The 26198-nt window shown below is 51.9% G+C and overlaps 1 protein-coding gene across 1 annotated transcript; it reads right to left on the bottom strand.

Annotated features, from left to right (window-relative positions):
* Positions 1-433: 433 nt before the first annotated feature.
* Positions 434-25714, bottom strand: ZNF318 (zinc finger protein 318). The gene is made up of 10 exons (XM_073671634.1): positions 25113-25714; positions 23429-23520; positions 14278-14425; positions 12350-13792; positions 6936-7035; positions 6611-6861; positions 5948-6400; positions 5709-5799; positions 5507-5625; positions 434-5319 (listed from the first exon to the last, which is right to left on the bottom strand). The coding sequence occupies exons 1-10, from the start codon at positions 25677-25679 to the stop codon at positions 3118-3120; spliced, it is 5466 nt and encodes a 1821-aa protein (XP_073527735.1). The 5' UTR covers positions 25680-25714; the 3' UTR covers positions 434-3117.
* Between the last annotated feature and the right edge of the window lie 484 nt (positions 25715-26198).

Here is a 26198-nt window from a genome sequence, read left to right as displayed (position 1 = left end):
TATGGCTCGGTTACAGAACAAAAGGAACAGAACTATTAAATTTTATATTTAATCCAAAGGGAGGCAATGTTTATGAAAAATATACAAAAGATTTTACAAAGGGAACAAAAACTATACAATCACATAAAAGGGATTAACAAAAGAACTTACTACGCCACTCGCAGAGACTAGTCAACTTAGCCGAAGGAAAGGGCTTCGCTTGGGGATGTTTAGAGAATGGCTTCATGCATACATGATATGTATCTCTATACACGAACCCAGATCATAATTCAGCTTGATCTTTTATGAGCCCCCGAGTTGCACCCACACTCCCCCCGTGATGACCTCACTTAGGCAGGGTTGTGGGCTGTCGCCAGCCTTTCAGACTTTATGAAACCCCCATGTGAAGACCCAGGGTATTCCGTGGATGTAATACTACTCAGACAACACAAGGTGAGGGTAAAGCAGTGTTTCAATATTTTATTGAACCACCAAACAGCCAATAAGCAGATAGAACAGTCCCAGCAAATACCCAAGATGGTACAATATTAACAGTCTCATCCTTCCGCTGGCAGGCCTGGGATAGAACAGCTGCGACTTTGGGACTTCCAGGGCCAACTACCTCAACCAGTGGCTCCCCGCTTTTGGCTGGCCCTCACAAAGAGGAGGTAGCAGTAAGATTAGGAAGTTGACAGTCCATCGAGGTACAAGGCCAGGAGACCCAAGGGTCCCACCCTGACCTCTCCCAGAGTTTCCATGGGGCCAGATGACTGGCTTCTCCAAAAGTCTTCATGGGTTCCAGGCGACCGGATGGACCCACCTGGCAACCTCAAACAAAATATCAATGGGGCCAGGTGACCTCATTGTTCCAGCCTGGTTCCCCCAAATGTATCCATGGGCTCTCTGATGGTCAATGGAGCAGATCTGTATCCTTCCAGTCAGGACTGTATACCCTTAGGCTGGAAACCTGTAGAATCTGTATCTCTCTGGCTGGAGCCATGCTATCCATCTGCTGTCGTGAAGAATGTCTCTGATTCTCTTTGCAGCAGGATAGAAAAACCCTTTTTATATTTACAGATGTGGCTAAGGTCATCAGTGACAGGTCGGGAGGAAAGGAGAAGGGATCAGGTCTCATTGTTTGAGCATTTAATCAATATACATAGTTGGTGCTCTTGTAAATCAACAACTAGCTGGTTTAGTACAATATGCAATTAGAATAGTAAACATTATTCACAGACCAATAGAAGTCAACATTCAGGGTTATACAAATACTGGTCTGTCCTTCTTGACCCATTAAAGAAACACACACAACTTCAAAAGTCAACATAAACACAATAGTGGATTTCTCTTGGCTTAACAAATCTAGACGACTGGCTAATTAAGATTAGAAGCTGTGTAGTCACACCCCAACTTATGCAATAACTTCACTCCAGAAGTTTGAGATTGCCGCCATATATTCCAAAAGGATTTTACCTTTCCATAGATAGTAAACATGGCATAGCTGTTGTCAGTTATCGGTCTACTGTGGTTTTGTGGCTCATAGGCAGGGGTTACAGTTATTAAAAATTATGCATCTTCTTCCCTATTAGCCTATAACCCTTGTGTATAGTGTATGGTCTAGAGTGCCCTTAAGGTGATTAAATTTATAACTTAACCTCAGGCTGCTCTTATCTCGATCCACAAATTTACACACTCACTGGGGCTAGTGAAAGGGGCCTCTCAGCCTGTCAGGGGTGTGAGTGAGTGTGGTGCCACATCAGTGACTACTTGGGCAACATCCTCTCACTCCCAGTGCCTCCCTGAGCCTGTGTGGACAGGGAGTGTCTGTTTAAAACTGTACCAATCTGACCATGTGAGTCCCCGGGGTTTGTGTTGTGCGGATCCGTATCATGTGATCCATCTGACGTCATAGTGACATCAGGTGGGGTGGCGATTCGTCACACTGATAAATGGAGTAGAGGAAATATTACAGAACCCCACCAGTTTTCGGCAATTACATAACTTCAAGAGTTGCACAGCTTCTGAGAATAAGACCACAAACATCAAAACATGTCTTCCCTCACCTTCCCCTGAAGAAAAGACTCCTGTTTATTTCTAGACCGTACTTTATGTTTGCTACTCCACCATTTGCACATTCCCAGTGCCAACAGGCTGCAGATTTTAGAGAGCAACACTTAACAGAGCCTGGTCTACAGGCATGTTGAAAATATCCAGACATGATGGCCAGAAGTAGTCTATAGCATGACAATGCCAGACACAGTGGACCTTAGCGAGGAGTGATGACAAGAAGTCAAACATCCTGCAAGGGACACATAAATGACAAGAAGAATTGAACATGAATGGAGGTACAGCCTTTTATTGAAATGTTCAGAATCTGCATCAGAGACCTGGAATACAACTCATGGGACATTTCTGTGGACTTCTCCTTTAGGTCTTCTTCATATACTATATAACAAACAGAAGGAAAAAAAAAAAAAAAAACAGCGGGCAGCGACCCAAAAGCAGGGTCAATATGTACAAACTTCTCTTACCCAGATGCGATCTCCAGGCTCAAACGTCGCGGTTCTCGGGGAAAACCTTGATGGAAGTTGGTTGCAAGATGAATCAAGATTAAAATCATTACAGAATCAAACAAGTGACAGAAGAAATATCAGCACAGAACAGACGTGTCTACATCAATACAACATTGTGCTGTCACCCACGCTGTTTGCAAACTGGAATGTCAACGTAAAAAAATAAAACAAAAAAACGTTTACAACAGTAAAGCCAAGACGTTGTAGCATCAGAGGCCAAGGGTGCTTAATGAGCATGGTCCATTCTGGGCCACCATATTTTCTGAAGTATCCGGCCTGAAATGATCACATTACAGGTGCACTTTATGTCTAGGGGGAAAGACCTGGGAGAGCCACATATGACTGGGATCAGGCCATTCATTAGACTGCTGATCCCAATAGATGTGAACAATTCAAGTTAATGTGTCAACGCCTCACTATGACCCTCGAAAGAACTTCACAATGAATGAACCTAGGCCCCCGAGGAAGCAGTGCTATCCCAATTCAAAACTTTTACTACTTTTACAGATCGAGCACACTTAGATTAGGTCTGATGGACAGGGCATCATCTTCTCTTTATGAGGAGTTAATCAGAATCACACGTAACATATACAGACAGATCTTCCATGGAATTTTCCGATGCAGCCACTGTGGTCACATGCATCTCCTTCGATTGGTCTTTGTTCATTGAAATTTTTCCAGATGTCAAACTGGACGGCTGTTGGCCGCTACTTGATGCGTAACTGGACGGCATAAGGCTCCAGCCATATGTCTGGGAAACGGAAGTCAGAGAGGCGTCAGGAACTTCACACGCCATGTCAGAGTCATCGACATCTTCACCAGAAACTTCTGCTGCAACTGGTCCGATTGGTGTTTTCACAGGCGCGTGTGCCCTTTCTGATTTCGCTTTCTTCTCAGGTGGACTTTCTAACTTTGTCTGGAGCGGATGAGGGGCAACTTCCGAGTCTTGGTCTTCAGACGTGGTTAAGTCTTCAAGATTATCCTCAGATGTGATCTTATAATACAAGTCAAGTTCTTGCTGCAAGGAGCTGGGGTTGGCAAAGCTGTGTTTAGTAGGCAAACTGGATGCAACATTTCCATAATGTGGGATCAGAGAACTTTCTGTTTTGTCTTGGCCATTATTGGGCTTCTGGGCATCAAGTGATGTGATTTTGATGTCTTTACATCCAGCATCTTGTACATAACCAAACAAAGAACTTGGCAGGGACAAAGGAGCTTTCTTAAATTTCTGATTGAGTTTGGTAGTAGCGTTGAACGTTGGTTTTGCCTTCTGCAATGGTAGCAGAGGAGTAGACACTGGTTTGTTCGCATTATCACGGTTGATATGAGTAACCGCTGTAGACAAGGGTTTAGTTTCTTGCAAGTTTTGGACATTTGTGTCATTGGCTTTAGTTTGTTGTACAGGTAAATACCCCTGCTGACTGGTTACAAGGTTCATTGAAAGCTTGGAGGCCTTAAGCTCTTGGGGTGTTTGCTTTTCTGATTTGCTAGGAGTTGCTTCCTCAGGTTTTTGGACTGCGTTTTCCTCTCCTCTTAGAGTAGGTCCAGTTTTTTCGGTCTGTGGGTTAGTGGGATTGATGGAGTTAGAATTGTTAGACAAACGACTGGTTGAGTTGTTTAAGGACGAATTAGCAGATGTTTTACTGCTAATTGGAGATGGAGCCGAATTTGTAATAGGAGACTTGGTGTTTGGGGTGTTCTGAACCTTTGCAGGTCCTGTGCTCGCTGCTGGTTTGATGGGACCAAAGATATTTATACGTGAAGTGCTTGCGGGGACGGGATCGAATTTCTGAGAAAACCAACTTGAAGGTAACTTAGAGACTGAGCTTTCCTTTCCATTCTTGACCTCTTGCTTTGCGACAGTGTTATTGTCATTGACGAGGGCATTGAAGAGTTCTTGTCGTTTTGTTACCTGTACAGGTTTCATGCTTGGTCGATCTGTCTTCTTGGGCTCCTTGTTTGGATTTTTATCCTTGGATTCTGGTTGTGCGCTCTCTTTAAGTATAACCACTTCTCCTCCAAAAGCTTTGGAAATCAACTCCTCAGGGAAGACACCTGTGGGTTTGTTTGTCAGTATTGGGATAGATTTTGATGTTGCATTTGAGGACCTTATGGACAGGAAAGTATTTAGTGGCGCAGGTTTACTCATTGTTACCTGAGGGGTCGGTAAACGGACATTCACTAGACCTGGCAGGTTGGGTCGAACTTTTGGTTGCGCGGTGGAAGAAGATGTAGGTGAAGCAGATGTTGAGGTTGTGAAAGTAGTAGAGGTGACTGTTGTGGAGGCAGTCGAATGGGAAGGGGATAAGGAGTTTCCAGGCAGGGTACTGGGTTTACCCATGAGTTTTATGACAAAACCTTTTGGCTTCATACTGAGAGTTTTAGCCTCCTCTTCCTTCGGTTTCACAGGTACGGTATCCACTTTTGCAGAGTTGACAGCTGCCTGGATTTTGTTTTCTGCCGTTTTCCATACAAACTTCCCAAACGTTGTGTTCTTTGCAGGCTCATTTTCTGGCGTCTTATTCCGTCTCTGGTCGGAGGACGGTGGAGAGGCAGTTGTTGTGCGATGTTTGGCTTTGGCTCTCTTTCCTTCTTCTTCCTTCTTCGTCTTCTTAGATTTGCTGTAGTCTGGGATTTCAAATTTCTGCTCGGCGATCTTGCGTTTGTGCTCCGCCATCCTCCGATCGATTTCTTGAGCGGCAATCAAGCTCGCCTTCTTCTTCTCGCGACGCGTCACTTCGTAATTGACGTGCACTTCAATGTGTTTCTGTAAAAGGAATATCAATCCGTCAATGCATGTCCGGAGGTTCTCAAGATTTTAAGCATAAAAAATTGTCTAAAGCTTTTCTTTATTTCCGAGAACACTCATCACACCAGACATCCAAAACCCATCCTGTAAAAAAGAATAACCAGGGACGGATACTGGTCTTAGGATTGACGTGCACGAGACAAACCTTGTACTTATCATTGTGGGCGTACGATCTCAAATGCTCTTCTGCGGCAGTGTGATCCGGGAACGTCTCCTCACATAGTTCACAGTAGTGGCCATTAACAGGGAGCAGAAATTCGGCACCTGCAAAATAGCGACACCAGTAGCATAAGAAATGGGACAAGCCCCAAATACCCCACCAGTCAATGTGAAGGAAACATCTTTACCTTTCAGGGAAACATTTACTTTTGGTTTCTTTGTAGAGCTCAGTTCTTGAGGTTTCTTTTTCACCCATGGTCTCCTCACCTCTTTTACACTCTGTACAAATATGAAAAACAAAACCAGAAATCTGTAACATCTAGAGCGGATGTATGGATCCAACAGGTGACCAAATCCTCCCATACCCAATGACAAGAGACGCGGCCATCACTTACGCATCATATGAAACCAAAGCTGGGTATCTCACCTGCTTGTGCTTCTTATCGTGCAAGTGCAGCAGGAATTGGTGGAGCGTCATGCAGATTTCATTACAGTCCTCACACCAATGTGAGCCAGAATCGTAATACTCAAAGATTTCAGATATCTCAAAGGGCAGAGGATTCTCAGAATTTGCGGGCGTCTTGGAGGATGGCGGAGTGGGTCGGGGGCTTTTTGACTGCGACTTGTCTCTTGATTTTGATATGTGAGGTGAGGGGGGCTCTAGGGAGTTCTTAGGGTCAGGGCTTGGCATGGGTTGCACGCCTTTGACTGCTGACTTCTCGGTGACATTGGACAGTTGCATGGCGCCCAGTAACTTTCCATCAGCTCCGAATAAAGAGCTGCTCTTGGCATTAGCATCAGACACTGGGTTGCTTCTAGACTTCAGATCGTTTGCTGACTTTGAGGAGTCACTATTGGTTCTTGACTCATTATCAGAGTCCTGGATAAGAAACAAGAAAGGTCTAAGAGCAAAAATGACAAGTGTGCGGAATAGACAAATGGGTGGAGCACAGCTCAGGTAACATCGTTCATAACAGCAATGGAGTCAATAACAAGTGAAGGATAAAGTGGATCAGATTTTACAATTACATGACAAGTTAACATACAGACGTAAAGTTGTGCGCAGCCGCTGAGTAGACCCGGTGCTCACCCTGGTCAGTGCAGGAGAACCTGGGCTTCCCTTCTCTTTCTTAGGGTCGCTCTTCTCAGCCAGTTCGGTGGGGCTGAAGCCCAGGATCTCCACCACCTTGGTGAGCTGCTGTTGCTTTTGTTTTGTTGTGTTAATCTCCTCAGAGAGGGAGTTAATCTGCTTCTGGGCACTCTCCAATACGTTATTCAGTTCTTCCAGCAGAGGATCCTTGTGTCCGTCCTTCTCGCGTCGCTTTTTCCGCAGGAGTATACCTGTGACAGACAATGAGAAGGGGTCATCTGCGGCCATGGATGAAGACCGCACGGGATTCCACCATGTAACTCACCCTGCTGGATGCGCAGCTGTTCTACCTTGGTGCTGAGGGTCTTTAAGCTCTCGCTCTTGGCCTTGTGCTCCTTCCTGACGGAGTCCAGCTCCTCCAAGACCTTCAATAAACGAAAGGCTCTTTTCTTAGGGTAGTAAGCAGCATCTGTATACTGCAATATAGCCGCCCCCCCAACACCACGGGTTCTCCCTGATCACTTACCTGGAACAGCAAACGCAAGGCCTGACTACTGTCAGTACCACAACATTACTATAAGCTCTAACGCTCCATTTCCAATGTAGATTCTCTGCCCATAAAGAGGGCTGATCGACCATATACATCTCAATGAGTGCTCGTTTACGCACCTGTTCACACTGGCCGATAATGGAGAACACTCGCTATCATACAGCACACAGTGGTCACAGGTCTGCTCAGCACTGACCACTCACTATCATACACCACACAGGGGTCACAGGTCTGCTCAGCACTGACCCACTCACTATCATACACCACACAGTGGTCACAGGTCTGCTCAGCGCTGACCACTCACTATCATACACCACACAGGGGTCACAGGTCTGCTCAGCGCTGACCACTCACTATCATACACCACACAGGGGTCACAGGTCTGCTCAGCACTGACCCACTCACTATCATACACCACACAGGGGTCACAGGTCTGCTCAGCACTGACCACTCACTATCATACACCACACAGGGGTCACAGGTCTGCTCAGCACTGACCCACTCACTATCATACACCACACAGCGGTCACAGGTCTGCTCAGCACTGACCACTCACTATCATACACCACACAGGGGTCACAGGTCTGCTCAGCACTGACCACTCACTATCATACACCACACAGGGGTCACAGATCTGCTCAGCACTGACCACTCACTATCATACACCACACAGGGGTCACAGGTCTGCTAAGCACTGACCACTCACTATCATACAGCACACAGTGGTCACAGGTCTGCTCAGCACTGACCATTCACTATCATACACCACACAGGGGTCACAGGTCTGCTCAGCACTGACCACTCACTATCATACACCACACAGCGGTCACAGGTCTGCTCAGCACTGACCATTCACTATCATACACCACACAGGGGTCACAGGTCTGCTCAGCACTGACCACTCACTATCATACACCACACAGTGGTCACAGGTCTGCTCAGCGCTGACCACTCACTATCATACACCACACAGGGGTCACAGGTCTGCTCAGCACTGACCCACTCACTATCATACACCACACAGGGGTCACAGGTCTGCTCAGCGCTGACCACTCACTATCATACACCACACAGGGGCCACAGGTCTGCTCAGCACTGACCACTCACTATCATACACCACACAGCGGTCACAGGTCTGCTCAGCACTGACCCACTCACTATCATACACCACACAGGGGCCACAGGTCTGCTCAGCACTGACCACTCACTATCATACACCACACAGGGGTCACAGGTCTGCTCAGCGCTGACCACTCACTATCATACACCACACAGGGGTCACAGGTCTGCTCAGCACTGACCACTCACTATCATACACCACACAGGGGTCACAGGTCAGCTCAGCACTGACCCACTCACTATCATACACCACACAGGGGTCACAGGTCTGCTCAGCGCTGACCACTCACTATCATACACCACACAGGGGCCACAGGTCTGCTCAGCACTGACCATTCACTATCATACACCACACAGGGGTCACAGGTCAGCTCAGCACTGACCCACTCACTATCATACACCACACAGGGGCCACAGGTCTGCTCAGCACTGACCACTCACTATCATACACCACACAGCGGTCACAGGTCTGCTCAGCACTGACCCACTCACTATCATACACCACACAGGGGCCACAGGTCTGCTCAGCACTGACCACTCACTATCATACACCACACAGGGGTCACAGGTCTGCTCAGCACTGACCACTCACTATCATACACCACACAGGGGTCACAGGTCTGCTCAGCACTGACCACTCACTATCATACACCACACAGGGGTCACAGGTCTGCTCAGCACTGACCACTCACTACCATACAGCACACAGTGGTCACAGGTCTGCTCAGAACTGACCACTCACTATCATACACCACACAGGGGTCACAGGTCTGCTCAGCACTGACCCACTCACTATCATACACCACACAGGGGTCACAGGTCTGCTCAGCACTGACCCACTCACTATCATACACCACACAGGGGTCACAGGTCTGCTCAGCACTGACCACTCACTATCATACACCACACAGGGGTCACAGGTCTGCTCAGCACTGACCCACTCACTATCATACACCACACAGGGGTCACAGGTCTGCTCAGAACTGACCACTCACTATCATACACCACACAGGGGTCACAGGTCTGCTCAGAACTGACCACTCACTATCATACACCACACAGTGGTCACAGGTCTGCTCAGCACTGACCCACTCACTATCATACACCACACAGTGGTCACAGGTCTGCTCAGCACTGACCCACTCACTATCATACACCACACAGGGGTCAAAGGTCTGCTCAGCACTGACCACTCACTATCATACACCACACAGTGGTCACAGGTCTGCTCAGCACTGACCCACTCACTATCATACACCACACAGGGTTCACAGGTCTGCTCAGCACTGACCCACTCACTATCATACACCACACAGGGTTCACAGGTCTGCTCAGCACTGACCCACTCACTATCATACACCACACAGGGGTCACAGGTCTGCTCAGCACTGACCACTCACTATCATACACCACACAGTGGTCACAGTTCTGCTCAGCACTGACCACTCACTATCATACACCACACAGTGGTCACAGGTCTGCTCAGCACTGACCACTCACTATCATACACCACACAGGGGTCACAGGTCTGCTCAGCACTGACCCACTCACTATCATACACCACACAGGGGTCACAGGTCTGCTCAGCACTGACCACTCACTATCATACACCACACAGGGGTCACAGGTCTGCTCAGCACTGACCCACTCACTATCATACACCACACAGTGGTCACAGGTCTGCTCAGCACTGACCCACTCACTATCATACACCACACAGGGGTCAAAGGTCTGCTCAGCACTGACCACTCACTATCATACACCACACAGTGGTCACAGGTCTGCTCAACACTGACCCACTCACTATCATACACCACACAGTGGTCACAGGTCTGCTCAGCACTGACCCACTCGCTATCGTACAGTAGAAGGGTCACAAGTCTGGTCGGCATTGACCCACTCACTATCATACACCACACAGTGGTCACAGGTCTGCTCAGCACTGACCCACTCGCTATCGTAGAGTAGAAGGGTCACAAGTCTGGTCGGCATTGACCCCGCTCACTATCGTACAGCAGAAGGGTCACAAGTCTGGTCGGCATTGACCTGCTCGCTATCATACAGCAGAAGGGTCACAAGTCTGGTCGGCATTGACCTGCTCACTTTCGTACAGCAGAAGGATCACAAGTCTGGTCGGCATTGACCTGCTCACTATCGTACAGCAGAAGGTTTACAAGTTTGGTCGGCATTGACCTGCTCACTATCGTACAGCAGAAGGCTCACAAGTCTGGTCGGCATTGACCCGCTCACTATCGAACAGCAGAAGGGTCACAAGTCTGGTCGGCATTGACCCGCTCACTATCGTACCGCAGAAGGCTCACAAGTCTGGTCGGCACTGACCCGCTCACTATCGTACAGCAGAAGGGTCACAAGTCTGGTCGGCACTGACCCGCTCACTATTGTACAGCAGAAGGGTCACAAGTCTGGTCGGTATTGACCTGCTCACTATCGGAACAGCAGAAGTGTCACAAGTCTGGTCGGTATTGACCTGCTCACTATCGTACCGCAGAAGGGTCACAAGTCTGGTCGGCACTGAGCCGCTCACTATCGTACAGCAGAAGGATCACAACTCTGGTCGGCATTGAGCCGCTCACTATCGTACAGCAGAAGGGTCACAAGTCTGGTCGTCACTGAGCCGCTCACTATCGTACAGCAGAAGGATCACAAGTCTGGTTGGCATTGACCCACTCACTATCATACAGCAGAAGGATCACAAGTCTGGTTGGCATTGACTCGCTCACTATCATACAGCAGAAGGATCACAAGTCTGGTTGGCATTGACCCGCTCACTATCATACAGCAGAAGGATCACAAGTCTGGTTGGCATTGACCCGCTCACTATCATACAGCAGAAGGATCACAAGTTTGGTCGGCATTGACCCGCTCACTATCCTACAGTAGAAGGGTCACAAGTCTGGTCGGCATTGACCCACTCACTATCGTACAGTAGAAGGCTCACAAGTCTGGTCGGCATTGACCCGCTCACTATCGTACAGCAGAAGGATCACAAGTCTGGTCGGCATTGACCTGCTCACTATCGTACCGCAGAAGGGTCACAAGTCTGGTCGGCACTGACCCGCTCACTATCGTACAGCAGAAGGGTCACAAGTCTGGTCGGCACTGACCCGCTCACTATCGTACAGCAGAAGGGTCACAAGTCTGGTCGGCATTGACCTGCTCACTATCGGAACAGCAGAAGGGTCACAAGTCTGGTCGGTATTGACCTGCTCACTATCGGAACAGCAGAAGCGTCACAAGTCTGGTCGGTATTGACCTGCTCACTATCGTACCGCAGAAGGGTCACAAGTCTGGTCGGCACTGAGCCGCTCACTATCGTACAGCAGAAGGATCACAACTCTGGTCGGCATTGAGCCGCTCACTATCGTACAGCAGAAGGGTCACAAGTCTGGTCGGCACTGAGCCGCTCACTATCGTACAGCAGAAGGATCACAACTCTGGTCGGCATTGACCCACTCACTATCATACAGCAGAAGGGTCACAAGTCTGGTCGGCATTGACCCGCTCACTATCATACAGCAGAAGGATCACAAGTCTGGTCGGCCTTGACCCGCTCACTATCGTACAGTAGAAGGGTCACAAGTCTGGTCGGCATTGACCCACTCACTATCGTATAGTGGAAGGGTCACAAGTCTGAGTCTGTATGTTGCTCTTTTACAAGGCGCTTTCTGAGTAACCTACTATAGTGACATTCCCTCTTCTCCCATGGGTCAGGCTTCACCTCAGGGCTGAAATGCTATGAATAAGTTGGCTCAGGATGAACAATGATTGTGGATGGGAAGCAGATAAAGGCTGTGTGAATGAGTCACACTGCTGCACTGCCACCTATGGGGGGAAAGGGGAAGTGGTCTTCGTTATACTGATATGAGGATTCCAGGTCTTACACCACTACAGGATATTAAGTGAAGACTGGACACGCTGTAGTTTTCTCACAAAACCCTGCTGGATGACTAGAGCTACGACCCCAAGAGCTAAGAAAAAGCAAGGTTAAGGATGACCACGGTGCAGAGTCTTTATGCAGCTGCAGGGCTCAGGCATGCGGACCAACTTACTTTAATTTTCTCAGCTTCTTTATTTTTACGGTCGGCTTCCCGTTTTGCCAGCAGCTCCGTTAATGAAGTTGTGGGTTTGGCGTCTGTTTTGACAGTGGCTTTGGCATCAGTAAGATCTTCAGTGGTTTCAATGATGCGCAGGTTGCTGCGGGGGTTGTACATTGGGGTGGATGCACTGACAGGGACACTTATATGAGACGGCGGCGGTGGTGCCACCATGTGTGCGGATGGTTGCTGGGGGGGCACTGGTGAGTACATAGTCCAGCTGGATGTTGGATACGACACATAGGGAGTATAGGGATTGTAGCTAGGTGGCATGCTATAACCAGGGACCATTGGGGGATGTGGGTACGGAGGATAGACCGGGATTTGTGAGGGACTTATTGGAGGAAGTGTGGGTTCGAGCACAGGGCAGGGGATGGGCATCTGAACAGGGACCTCTACTTTCGGTGCTGCAATCATCTCTTTGGGTAAAGGCTTCCTCAAAATAAGTTGGGGCTTCGCTTTAAAGGTGGGGGCCGGGCTTGGCAGTGTCACCGGGGGTGGTGGTTCTTTAGTGACTGGTTTTACAACTGGCTCAGTCATTATTGCGGGTTCTTCTTTCCTTTCTGCTTCGACTTGGGGTTCAGACACTTTAGCCTTGAGCTCAGAAGAGGTGGCCACGGGCCCACTCTGAGGCTGCTCGGTTGTAGGTTGCATCATTTTAGGCGCCACTTTCTTCCCATGAAGCCGCTCTTGTGTTCTGACGGCAAGTTTCCCAATTTCAGCAACACCAATATCCAGGCCAATGGTCTTCAGCAGGTCGTGGATCTTCTCAAACTCTTGCTTGTTCACGGAGCTCTTGACTGGCAGGCTGGAGGCAGCTTGGTCAGACTGAGTTTTTTTCTGCTCCGCCTTCTCCTTTTCGTCTCCGTAAAGGAAGCGCTCCTCATCATCAATCTCAGTGGATTTCCACTGCTTGATATCTGGAGATGATTTGTAATCCTGGTCATGAGGCAATAAGGGGCTACCCGCCCCATCAGCCGCCTTCTTCTTAGGGAAGACATTCCCGCTGCCGAGCGGAGAAGTCTGACATTTAGCGGAGCTCTCGGTAGCAAGGTTTCCTATAGTGGAGGCGTACGGGGTCACCGTGGAGCTGTCCTTCGGATCGCATGGAGGGGTTTTATTTGTGACATTTTTTTTCACTACAAAATCCGCGCTTCTGCTCAGTGTCCAGTTTGATGGCACCACTGTAGGCGGGGTACTGCCATGTGTATGAGGAGCCTCCGGTCTCTGTGCTGCACCTGCTAAAGCAGGAGAGCTGGAGGCGCTGGGCGCGAGGACAGCCATCTTTTCCACTATAGAGAGGGGGATTTCTGTGGTCAGGTTACTCTTCTCCGCGCTATTCCCTGCCCCCGCAGAGCTCAAATTTCTCCCATCTTTACTGCTCAAGAACATGTCAACCTGGAAAAATATGGAAATAAGACGTGAGAAGAGTCCACAGTACAGAGCCCCACCATCTCACCCCAGAGGACAGGGAAGTGAGGGAAGAGTATGCAGAATGGAGACATACAGCCTAAACCCCGGAGGATAAAGATCTTAAAAGAGAGCCCGAAGTACAGGGGGCTCAACAACCTCAGAGCAGAGGACAGAGAAATGTGCAGAAAGTCTGCAGTATGGGAGCCCCCACCAAGTCACCCCAGAGGATAGGGAAGTGAGCGAAGAGTTTGCAGAATGGAGCCATACATCCTAACCCAGATGTTAGCGGACCGTCCGCAGTAAGGGGCCCCACAATCTCAAGCCGGAGGACAGAAAAGGGTTAGCAGAGTCCACAGTATGGGGCCAGAAGCAACATACAGTCAGTAGTAAAAATAGCTGCCCTTGATCTTCTGGGGGTCCCCACCCTCATCCAGACCCTTGGGAGGACACAGAAGTAGTGGCACCCGCACCTGAGGAGACTGGTCACAGCTGGAGGGCTCCACATCTGAACGTTTCTTCAGGATGGACTTCTTGGGCATGGGCAGAGACGAAGCATGCAAGTCCCCAGAGCAGCTACGTAATGAGGAATCATTGCCCAACAACTTCACATCGCCGGACCTGGAACAACAAACACACCACAGCATGTCTGCACGTGGGCAGCTCTCGCTATGCCGCACCAGGGAACACCATCTACTGCTCCCTGCTATCAGCCATCTCCTGCAGCTCTGAACTCCATCTCTCCCATCTGTGGAATTTCTGGTGAAATCTCCTGCCACTGGGTGGAAACAGTCAGCAAGCTGCAGAATAAGCTCTTACATAATAGTCTGAGTGTGAAGATACAGAGTAACATCTTAATAAGCCAGACGATTAGATTTGTTAAGTCAAGAGAAATACACTATTGTGTTGTGTTGACTTATACATGTATTTGTATTTCTCTTGCTGATCAAAAGGGTCATAGTATTTGTATAACCCTGAATGTTGAATTCTATTTGTTTGGAAACAATCATGTTTACTATGCTAATGACAAATTGTACTAAGTCAGCTGAAAGTTTATTTACATTAGACCCTGTGATACCAACTATGTAAATAGATTAGCTCAAACAATGATAGGTGAGCCATGTGAGTAAGGCTGCCCTTTCCCCCAACCTGTGACTGATGACCTTACACAGATGTAAATATAAACAGGGATGCCTGCAGTGCTGCAGAGAGAATCAAGAGGACACAGACTCCGAGACCATCAGCTTGGAAGCATGGATTTTACCTAAAGATACACAGATTTGGATTCTACATGATTCCGGCCTAAGGGTACCGGCCCTGACTGGAAAGATACGGATCTGCTCCATTAACCATCAGAGAGACCATGGATACAATTTGGGGAGTCCAGGAGAGGACCAAGAAGTCACCTGGCCCCATGGATATGTTGTTTTGAGGTTGTTAGGAGGGACCCACCGGTCGCCTAGAACCCATTGAAACTCTTGGGAGAGGCCAGGATGGGACTCTCGGGCCTCCTGGCGTTGTACCTCGATGGACTGCTAGCTTCCTAAGCTTGTCGCTACCTCCTCTTTGTGGGGGTCCGCCAGAAGTGGGGAGCCACTGGTTGAGGTAGTCGGCCCTGGAAGTCTCCAAAGTCGCAGCTGTTCTATCTCAGGAAGGCGGAGAAGGAAGGGTGAGACTGTGTAATGTTGCACCATCTTAGGTATTTGCTGGGACAGTTCTATATGTTCACTGTCTGATTTGTGGTTCAATAAAGTATTGCCACTGTTTTACCCTCACCCTGTGTTGTCTGAGTAGCGTTACGCCCACGGAAGACCCCGGGTCTTCACAATGTGTAATTATGGTCATGTGCTGCAGGAACATGGAAAGAACAAAAACCTGCAGCACCCCAGAGCAGTGAATGATGGGGGCATGAAGCCACCCACCTGCACCGGGCACTTAGAGGTTACAGTGGTGGTCTGGAGAGGATGAGCGGCAGGGGTGACATCGCCGATGGTCTGGAGAGGATGAGCGGCAGGGGAGACATCGCCGGTGGTCTGGAGAGGATGAGCGGCAGGGGAGACATCGCCGGTGGTCTGGAGAGGATGAACGGCAGGGGAGACATCGCCGGTGGTCTGGAGAGGATGAGCGGCAGGGGAGACATCGCCGGTGGTCTGGAGAGGATGAGCGGCAGGGGTGACATCGCCGGTGGTCTGGAGAGGATGAGCGGCAGGGGTGACATCGCCGGTGGTCTGGAGAGGATGAGCGGCAGGGGTGACATCGCCGGTGGTCTGGAGAGGATGAGCGGCAGGGGTGACATCGCCGGTGGTCTGGAGAGGATGAGCGGCAGGGGTGACATCGCCGGTGGTCTGGAGAGGATGAGCGGCAGGGGTGACATCGCCGGTGGTCTGGAGAGGATGAGCGGCAGGGGTGACATCGCCGGTGGTCTGGAGAGGATGAGCGGCAGGGGTGACATCGCCGGTGGTCTGGAGAGGATGAGCGGCAGGGGTGACATCGCCGGTGGTCTGGAGAGGATGAGCGGCAGGGGTGACATCGCCGGTGGTCTGGAGAGGATGAGCGGCAGGGGTGACATCGCCGGTGGTCTGGAGAGGATGAGCGGCAGGGGTGACATCGCCGGTGGTCTGGAGAGGATGAGCGGCAGGGGTGACATCGCCGGTGGTCTGGAGAGGATGAGCGGCAGGGGTGACATCGCCGGTGGTCTGGAGAGGATGAGCGGCAGGGGTGACATCGCCGGTGGTCTGGAGAGGATGAGCGGCAGGGGTGACATCGCCGGTGGTCTGGAGAGGATGAGCGGCAGGGGTGACATCGCCGGTGGTCTGGAGAGGATGAGCGGCAGGGGTGACATCGCCGGTGGTCTGGAGAGGATGAGCGGCAGGGGTGACATCGCCGGTGGTCTGGAGAGGATGAGCGGCAGGGGTGACATCGCCGGTGGTCTGGAGAGGATGAGCGGCAGGGGTGACATCGCCGGTGGTCTGGAGAGGATGAGCGGCAGGGGTGACATCGCCGGTGGTCTGGAGAGGATGAGCGGCAGGGGTGACATCGCCGGTGGTCTGGAGAGGATGAGCGGCAGGGGTGACATCGCCGGTGGTCTGGAGAGGATGAGCGGCAGGGGTGACATCGCCGGTGGTCTGGAGAGGATGAGCGGCAGGGGTGACATCGCCGGTGGTCTGGAGAGGATGAGCGGCAGGGGTGACATCGCCGGTGGTCTGGAGAGGTGAGCGGCAGGGGTGACATCGCCGGTGGTCTGGAGAGGTGAGCGGCAGGGGTGACATCGCCGGTGGTCTGGAGAGGTGAGCGGCAGGGGTGACATCGCCGGTGGTCTGGAGAGGTGAGCGGCAGGGGTGACATCGCCGGTGGTGTGACCGGCATCTCTGCCATATAGAATACACCTATCTAATGAGGCGCAGATCACGTGAGCCAAGCAGCCACAAGGCAACAGGACCCCAGGCCTCTCCGCGGAAGTAATCTTACAAGTACACAGGGGAGGCGGGACCCCGCACTATTATCCCTGTACCAACATACGGCATATGTACGTCACAAGCCAGTAGCGAGTGTGTATGGGTGGGATCTCGGGGTGGGCTCATCGATGATGGTTGTGTGTGACAGGACCTGCCTCCATCAGTCGCAGGAGGAGCGGAGCTGTGACCATTTAAATGCCGCTGTCAATATCTGACATCAGCAGCACACAGACTTGGGGGGGCACATTCTGCGCATCCATCACCCCCTCCACATGACAAATAGTAGGGGCGCGGATGGTTTGGTATGACAACCGGGGCTCTGCTGAACACCTCTGTGCCGTGACTGACTAAAATAAGTTATGAGGCTCGGAAAACGGAGACAGAAGCAAAAACATTTTTTGCAAGTTTGATTTTTTTTCACCATTGTCATAGAAAATATTAAGAATTTCTCTCTCCCTCTGAAATTGCTCTTCGCTCCTCCCCTATCTACCATTTGTCAGAGTAGAAGAGCTGACGCTTTTAACCAGGTGCTTATATGCAAATAGCAGTACAGGCCAGAGGTGGCAAACATTACCATACCAATGTAGTCCTAGTAGCACAGGCCTGTGATAAATATACACCTGGGTGAGGAGGATGTGGCTCCTAGCTTCAAAAGAATTCTCTCTCACCCCCAGAGCATGGACATTTGGTCAACAGAAATCTGCAGTCTCGCCGTCACCAACACGAAATATGGAATATTGGAAGTTCTATACTTCTGATAATAATGGGACACAATTTTAGCGGAAGGGTCAGCTAAGGAACAATACGCATACTTTTCCGGAAATGTGAGCCCTTCCAGTGAGCTGTAATGCAAAAGTACCAAAATAACAGACCGCAGCTATGCCATGTGTAGTCTCTAAAGAAAAGGTAAATTCGTAATAAAAAATATGACATCACCTGCGAGCTTCTGCAACCAACCAGCAAGGAGTTATCGCAGAAGTTAGATATTTTAATAAAACCATGAAGGGTGGAGTCCCACCCCACTTGAGGTCATCACAGGGGAGTGTGTGGGCAGGTTCCCCCTTTGGCAAAAAAGATCTAGCTGAAGATTGATCTATACTCATTGCTGGGAGGTCTATATTTTATAAGCAAAGGGTCCCGTTCGATAAAGGTCAAATCAATTGGAGTGCCTCCCTCCAGCTAAACTGATCGTCTCTGCGATCTGTATAGTAAGTTCTTCTATTAGTCCCTTTTAGTTTGGTGTAACTGTATATTCTATACTGTATTGTCTCCATTTGTAAAACCTTTTGTATATTTTTCAGAGAGAGAGACAGATCTTCAGCATTTTCTATGACATCTCCCCCTTTTTGAGGTAGCGTAGGAGCTGATTTTCAGATCACCCATTAAGCCTACCTGGCGGCCCACCCTGTCTGGATCCCATAATACCCTCTCTTTCAGGGGTTCGGAGATGGGCTTCTCCGGGGGATAACCACCCTTTCCTTCTAATCCGACAAGCTGTAGACCCAACTCGCCCACCACCCTGACCGACTGGGGATTCAGCTTTCCAATCACCATGACCAGTTCGGGTTACATTTTTCCCACCCCTCTGACAGGCTATGGGTACCTTCCTCCCATACTCCTGAGACAGTGGGACACACATTTCCCTCGCCCCGCCCGGTTGTGGGACCTACCTTCCCACCCCTCATTGCTACCTGGGGAGCCGCGCTCAATATGGGGCAGCTACGACTGGCCATGTCACAGTCCGTCGTGACACTGGTCGGCAGCACGGGACCACTTTCCCTATGATCCACGTGTTTCTCCCCATCCTTTCCCGTTTCCTCTGGAGCCGTGCTAGTCATGGGGAAGCTACCACCGACTGTCACCATCTGGCGTGACACGGGTCACCAGCATGGGACGACCTGCTTCCTGGTGTCCGTGTCTGCTCCCCTCGCCCATAGCACTTATACTGGCTCCTTTTAGGGGATCCTCAGCAGCATCACCCCGCGGTGTGAGGTGGCCGAATTCCCCTTTACCACAACACACATTTTTATTATGCATTACATCGACATCACATGACATATCAGATCTGGGAGGGTTGTCAGGAATGTATGGGGCAACCAACCGTCCCAGATCAGTTCCCAATAGCACATTAGTGGGGAAATTCTCCCGACACCCCCACTTCCCTTAACCCCCCCTCCCTGCACCCCAGTCCAGGAAAACTCGGGGTATGAGACGGCGAACACCCCAAACCCAGTGACAGTCAGGGTCTTCCCAGGAATGAGTTCTTCTGGTAACACAAACTCAGGATGGATCAGGGTACGTTCTGTGTCCTTAAGGCCGACAGTGACGGTGTAGCCCACAGTCACAAGTTGTAAGTTCTCACGGGCCCAGCCAACCACCCCGCCCACAAAAAGAATGGCTGCAGTAGGTCCTGGGGTCTCAGGTGGGGTGTCCATCTTCTGCCTCTGCGGGCAGGTGAGGCTGATGTGACCAGTCTTGTCACAGGTATAGCACCGGCGGGAATCAGGTGCAGGCTGGGTGCTGTAAGATGGGGCAGGACCCGCTGGCTGGAACACCAGGGGTGGTTGTAGGCTTACCCCCTTTCCATATGGCGGCGGCTGACTTCCGCACCTCCGGTGTGTGGTTGGCCTCATACACATCTGCGATCTGGGCTGCTTTGGCGGCTTCCCTTGGCTCCCGGTCCAGTACAAACTGTTGCACTTTCACAGGGCAAAGATGAAGAAACTGGTCCTTCACCATCAGATCCTTCAGGTCCTCGAAGGTGGTGACTGACAGTCTTTGGACCCACTGCTCAAAGTGGGTCCTGAGCCCATCCACCACATCACTGTAGCTATCAATATGGTCCACGTTGGAGGGCTCTGAACTTTTTCCGGTAAACCTCCGGAGTCAGCTGGTACTTTTTTTTATCAGGGCCTGCTTGACGGCCTCGCAGTCTCCATCTTGTTCTCGAGGGAGAGAAGCAAACACCTCCAGAGCTTCTCCTCTGAGCCCTGGGGTTAAATATCTGGCCCACTGGTCCGTGGGCAGCTGGTACTATCTGCAGGCTTTTTCAAATCCTCGCAGAAATATGTCCAAGTCCCCGTCCTTTTCCATCACAGGGAAATGCTTAGGACGGGGTTTAAATCAGTTGGCACTGTTGGACTCACGGGTCTGTGTGGGAGATGGCTCCTTTTGAATCTGGGCTAGCTCCAGCTGGTACAGACGCTCGTCTTGGGCCTGTCGCTCAGCTCTCTCAGCCTCTCGGTCGGCCTGGGCCTGGTGCTCTGCTCGCTACTGGAATTTCAGGATCAGCTGCAGTCGTCCATCACGATCGTCTGCCGTGAGCTGCCCCAAGGCCATCTGCAGGTGGGGGTCCACACTACCCTGGCTGCAGGTATAGCTGGCAATCACAGGTGGGACCCCTGCAGCAGATCCATCCGGGCCTTGGCTGGCCGCCCCATCATCAGGGCTCTGCTGCAGCACCTTGTAACAGTTCAGCAATCTTTTGGGCCTTGTTTTGCCCGTGGGGTCAATCTGTCCCAGCTCACAAAGAGCAGTGATAGTGTTCTCTGACTGCTGGTGATACCAGGGCTCTCCACGTGTAGCCATCATTGCCAAATAAAAGAAAGGACAGAAAAACAAGAGACGGGAGGGGATGCAACTGCTACACGTACAGTAATGTCCCAGATAAAAAAAATATTCAAACACAGTCTGATTTCTTAAAACTCTGCACAGAATTCTCGCAAGAAACATGCAAGTTTTCAGGGACAGGAATGATTGCTCAATCCAGCCACTGATGTTCTGTAATATCCCACCGCTGCCACCAATTTGTCAGGGATTCATGCACGCGTACGATCCCGATTACTCACTATGTAGCTATCGGCAAGTGAGCAGTGAGCGTATGGCGTACACACCTCCAAATTCCAGAGCATGGAATATGTGTATACGCCTCCGTACGATCACTGCCGGCTTCACGATAACCCAATTAAGATTATTGGCTGCCACCACAAATCAGTTTTAAATATTCAAATACAATAAAGGCCGGATTGGACGCCTGCTTTCTGGTAGCGTATATGGCTTCGGGGGAGGAACGATTACAAAACGGAAGAAACAGGACTATTAAATTTTATATTTAATCCAAAAGAGAGGCAGTGTTATGAAAAATATACAAAGATTGTGTGTACACTGCCATTTGCATAGAAGCAGTTTGTCTAGATTGCTAGCTCTTCTCCTGTGAGAAATAGTATAGGGGGAGAGGGGTTTGGAGGGAGAGAGAGCTCTCCAGCATTTTCTATGACAGTACAGATGAGAACAACGGTGTCACAATGTGCCGTAACCATACCGATGAGGAGAACAACGCTGTCAATGTGCTGTAACCGTTCAGAAGAGAACAGTGTCACAACGTGCCGCAACCGTACAGACGAGGAGAACAACGGTGTCACAACGTGCCACAACCGTACAGACGAGGAGAACAACGGTGTCACAACGTGCCATAACCGTACAGACGAGGAGAACAACGGTGTCACAACGTGCCATAACCGTACAGACGAGGAGAACAACGGTGTCACAACGTGCCATAACCGTACAGACGAGGAGAACAACGGTGTCACAACGTGCCATAACCGTACAGACGAGGAGAACAACGGTGTCACAACGTGCCATAACCGTACAGACGAAGAGAACAACGGTGTCACAACGTGCCATAACCGTACAGACGAGGAGAACAACGGTGTCACAACGTGCCATAACCGTACAGACGAGAACAACGGTGTCACAACGTGCCATAACGGTACAGACGAGAACAACGGTGTCACAACGTGCCGTAACCGTACAGACGAGGAGAACAACGGTGTCACAACGTGCCGTAACCATACAGACGAGGAGAACAACGGTGTCACAACGTGCCGTAACCATACAGACGAGGAGAACAACGGTGTCACAACGTGCCGTAACCATACAGACGAGGAGAACAACGGTGTCACAACGTGCCGTAACCATACAGACGAGGAGAACAACGGTGTCACAACGTGCCGCAACCGTACAGACGAGGAGAACAACGGTGTCACAACGTGCCATAACCGTACAGACGAGAACAACGGTGTCACAACGTGCCATAACCGTACAGACGAGAACAACGGTGTCACAACGTGCCATAACCGTACAGACGAGAACAACGGTGTCACAACGTGCCGTAACCATACAGACGAGGAGAACAACGGTGTCACAACGTGCCGTAACCATACAGACGAGGAGAACAACGGTGTCACAACGTGCCGTAACCATACAGACGAGGAGAACAACGGTGTCACAACGTGCCGTAACCATACAGACGAGGAGAACAACGGTGTCACAACGTGCCGTAACCATACAGACGAGGAGAACAACGGTGTCACAACGTGCCGCAACCGTACAGACGAGGAGAACAACGGTGTCACAACGTGCCGTAACCATACAGACGAGGAGAACAACGGTGTCACAACGTGCCGTAACCAGACGAGGAGAACAACGGTGTCACAACGTGCCGCAACCATACAGACGAGGAGAACAAAGGTGTCACAACGTGCCGCAACCGTACAGACGAGGAGAACAACGGTGTCACAACGTGCCACAAACGTACAGACGAGGAGAACAACGGTGTCACAACGTGCCATAACCGTACAGACGAGGAGAACAACAGTGTCACAAAGTGCCGAAACCGTACAGACGAGGAGAACAACGGTGTCACAATGTGCCGCAACAGTACAGACGAGAAGAACAACGGTGTCACAAAACGCCATAACCGTACAGACAAGAAGAACAACAGTGTCACCGGGTCATTTTACCACACAATGTGCAGCACAAACAATTCACAAATAACAAGGTGAGCATAGTGGGGTGTTGTTGGGGCTCCGCTATTCCCCGCACTTGGTATTGCCCCATGTTCCCGTGCAGTGTGTGGTAAGATCAGCGGTGTCACTGAAGACCACGAGCCGGACACGACTACGAGGCCGAAACAGCAGAAAGTTATGGAGAAAAACAGAAACACGAGCCGACCGCGGAGTTAAAAGGGATTTCCAGAAACAAACAACAATGTAACCAGCAGAATCCAGAACAACAGGAGACGGATGTGAATACACAGCGTACAATGTCCGACCCTGACCGCGCAGCAGCATGGACTGCACCTCCCCCCACCCGAGGGTCTCACACCTACCTGTCCTGCCCCGGTGCACTGGCCAGAGCTCGGTGCTCAGCAATGCGGGGGTCCCCGGCTAGACTGGAGCGGAAACTGGGAGAGCGACGACGCTGAAAACAAGAGAAAAACGTAAGAGACAGCAGAGCCGGATCCCCCTCATCAGTCCTCCCTTCCCGAGTATACGGCTGCCGAGCCCCCAGACTGCAGAGAAGACCCCCGAGGGTACTACAGCAGAGTCGAATACCCCCGGACCACCCCCATCCCCAAGTGTTCGACTGCAGAGCCGGACCCCCGAGTACATGACTACAGAGCCCCCACAGACTGCAGAGCCGGACCCCCGAGGGTACTACAGCAGAGCCGAATACCCCCGGACAACCCCCATCCCCAAGTGTTCGACTGCAGAGCCGCTCAGACAGCAGAGACGGACCCCCGAGTACTTGACTACAGAGCCCCCCCAGACTGCAGAGCCGGACCCCCAAGTGTACTACAGAAGAGCCGAACCCCCCCGTCAATCCTCCCTTCCCGAGAGTACGGCTGAAGACGCGGACACCCCCCGAGGGCATGGCCACAGAGCGGGACCCAAACCCCTTAAACCCCCCCCCCCCCCCGAGGGCATGACCGCAGAGCGGGACCCAAAACCCCCCGAGGGCATGACCGCAGAGCGGGACCCAAAACCCCCCGAGGGCATGACCGCAGAGCGGGACCCAAAACGCCCCGAGGGCATGACCGCAGAGCGGGACCCAAAACGCCCCGAGGGCATGACCGCAGAGCGGGACCCAAAACCCCCCGAGGGCATGACCGCAGAGCGGGACCCAAAACCCCCCGAGGGCATGACCGCAGAGCGGGACCCAAAACCCCCCGAGGGCATGACCGCAGAGCGGGACCCAAAACCCCCCCCGAGGGCATGACCGCAGAGCGGGACCCAAAACCCCCCCCGAGGGCATGACCGCAGAGCGGGACCCAAAACCCCCCGAGGGCATGACCGCAGAGCGGGACCCAAAACCCCCCGAGGGCATGACCGCAGAGCGGGACCCAAAACCCCAGAGGGCATGACCGCAGAGCGGGACCCAAACCCCCAGAGGGCATGACCGCAGAGCGGGACCCAAACCCCCAGAGGGCATGACCGCAGAGCGGGACCCCAACCCCCAGAGGGCATGACCGCAGAGCGGGACCCCACCCCCCGAGGGCATGACCGCAGAGCGGGACCCAAACCCCCCGAGGGCATGACCGCAGAGCGGGACCCAAACCCCCCGAGGGCATGACCGCAGAGCGGGACCCAAACCCCCCGAGGGCATGACCGCAGAGCGGGACCCAAACCCCCCGAGGGCATGACCGCAGAGCGGGACCCAAACCCCCCGAGGGCATGACCGCAGAGCGGGACCCAAACCCCCCGAGGGCATGACCGCAGAGCGGGACCCAAACCCCCCGAGGGCATGACCGCAGAGCGGGACCCAAACCCCCCCGAGGGCATGACCGCAGAGCGGGATCCAAACCCCCCCGAGGGCATGACTGCAGAGCGGGACCCAACCCCCCCGAGGGCATGACCGCAGAGCGGGACCCCACCCCCCGAGGGCATGACCGCAGAGCCCCCCAGATTGTAGTTGACCCCTCATTGACGCCGGTTGCTAAGGATACCAGGAATAGCGCAACTAACTCGAGCCGATGTCGGGGGAGTGGCTTATCCGCGCGGGCGGGGCCTCACCTCAAGGCGGTAGTCATCCGGAGAGCGGCGGGGTCTGGAACGGGAGCGGCCTGCACGGCTCCGGGACTTAGACCGTGAATGTCCCCGGGGTCTGGAGCGGTGCCGGGAGCGCCCCCTTCTGTCAGATGAGCAGCTGCGCCTGATGGGAGAGCGCCCCCTTCTGTCAGGTGAGCGGCTGCGCCTGATGGGAGAGCGCCCCCTAATGTCAGGTGAGAGGATGCGCCTGATGGGAGAGCGCCCCCTCCTGTCAGGTGAGAGGATGCGCCTGATGGGAGAGCGCCCCCTTCTATCAGGTGAGCGGCTGCGCCTGATGGGAGAGCGCCCCCTTCTGTCAGGTGAGCGGCTGCGCCTGCTGGGAGAGCGCCCCCTTCTGTCAGGTGAGCGGCTGCGCCTGCTGGGAGAGCGCCCCCTTCTGTCAGGTGAGCGGCTGCGCCTGCTGGGAGAGCGGGGCTTCCGAGACGGGGAGTGACCCCGGGACCAGGACCGCTCCGACGGAGAACGAGGGCTGTCCCGGTACAGGCCCGGAGAGTCCGGGGACAGAGCGCGGCGGCCTGGTGTCCGGTGCATGGCGGAGACTCCGAACACTGAGGCTGCGTCACACGCTCTACGTGCTACGTCATCACGGCTGGCACCATCTTACTACACCCGACTACATCTATACAGACCGCGCCCACTCACTACACCGCACTACTACATCTATACAGACCGCTCCATCTCACCACACCACACTACTACATCTATACAGACCGCTCCATCTCACTACACCCCACTACTACATCTATACAGACCGCTCCATCTCACTATACCTCACTACTACATCTATACAGACCGCTCCATCTCACTACACCTCACTACTACATCTATACAGACCGCTCCATCTCACTACACCTCACTACTACATCTATACAGACCGCTCCATCTCACTACACCTCACTACTACATCTATACAGACCGCTCCATCTCACTACACCGCACTACTACATCTATACAGACCGCTCCATCTCACTACACCACACTACTACATCTATACAGACCGCTCCATCTCACCACACCTCACTACTACATCTATACAGACCGCTCCATCTC

Source organism: Phyllobates terribilis, unplaced genomic scaffold, assembly GCF_046119375.1.
Source record: "Phyllobates terribilis strain yellow unplaced genomic scaffold, ASM4611937v1 Scaffold_3__8_contigs__length_932513732, whole genome shotgun sequence".
NCBI classification, from domain to species: domain Eukaryota; kingdom Metazoa; phylum Chordata; class Amphibia; order Anura; family Dendrobatidae; genus Phyllobates; species Phyllobates terribilis.
Note: the sequence above shows the minus strand (reverse complement) of the source record. Positions and strands in the feature narration are given on the sequence as shown.

Bases quoted from the DNA above. Each gene is read 5' to 3' on its own strand.
- ZNF318 (XM_073671634.1), bottom strand. From the start codon at position 25,679: ATGCACCGGACACCAGGCCGCCGCGCTCTGTCCCCGGACTCTCCGGGC. The intron at 7,036-12,349 runs GTAAGTTGGTCC...CGTTTATTGAAG, and splicing joins AAGAAGCTGAGAAAATTAAA to GTCTTGGAGGAGCTGGACTC. The intron at 5,320-5,506 runs GTTTGTCTCGTG...TTCCTTTTACAG, and splicing joins CCCACAATGATAAGTACAAG to AAACACATTGAAGTGCACGT.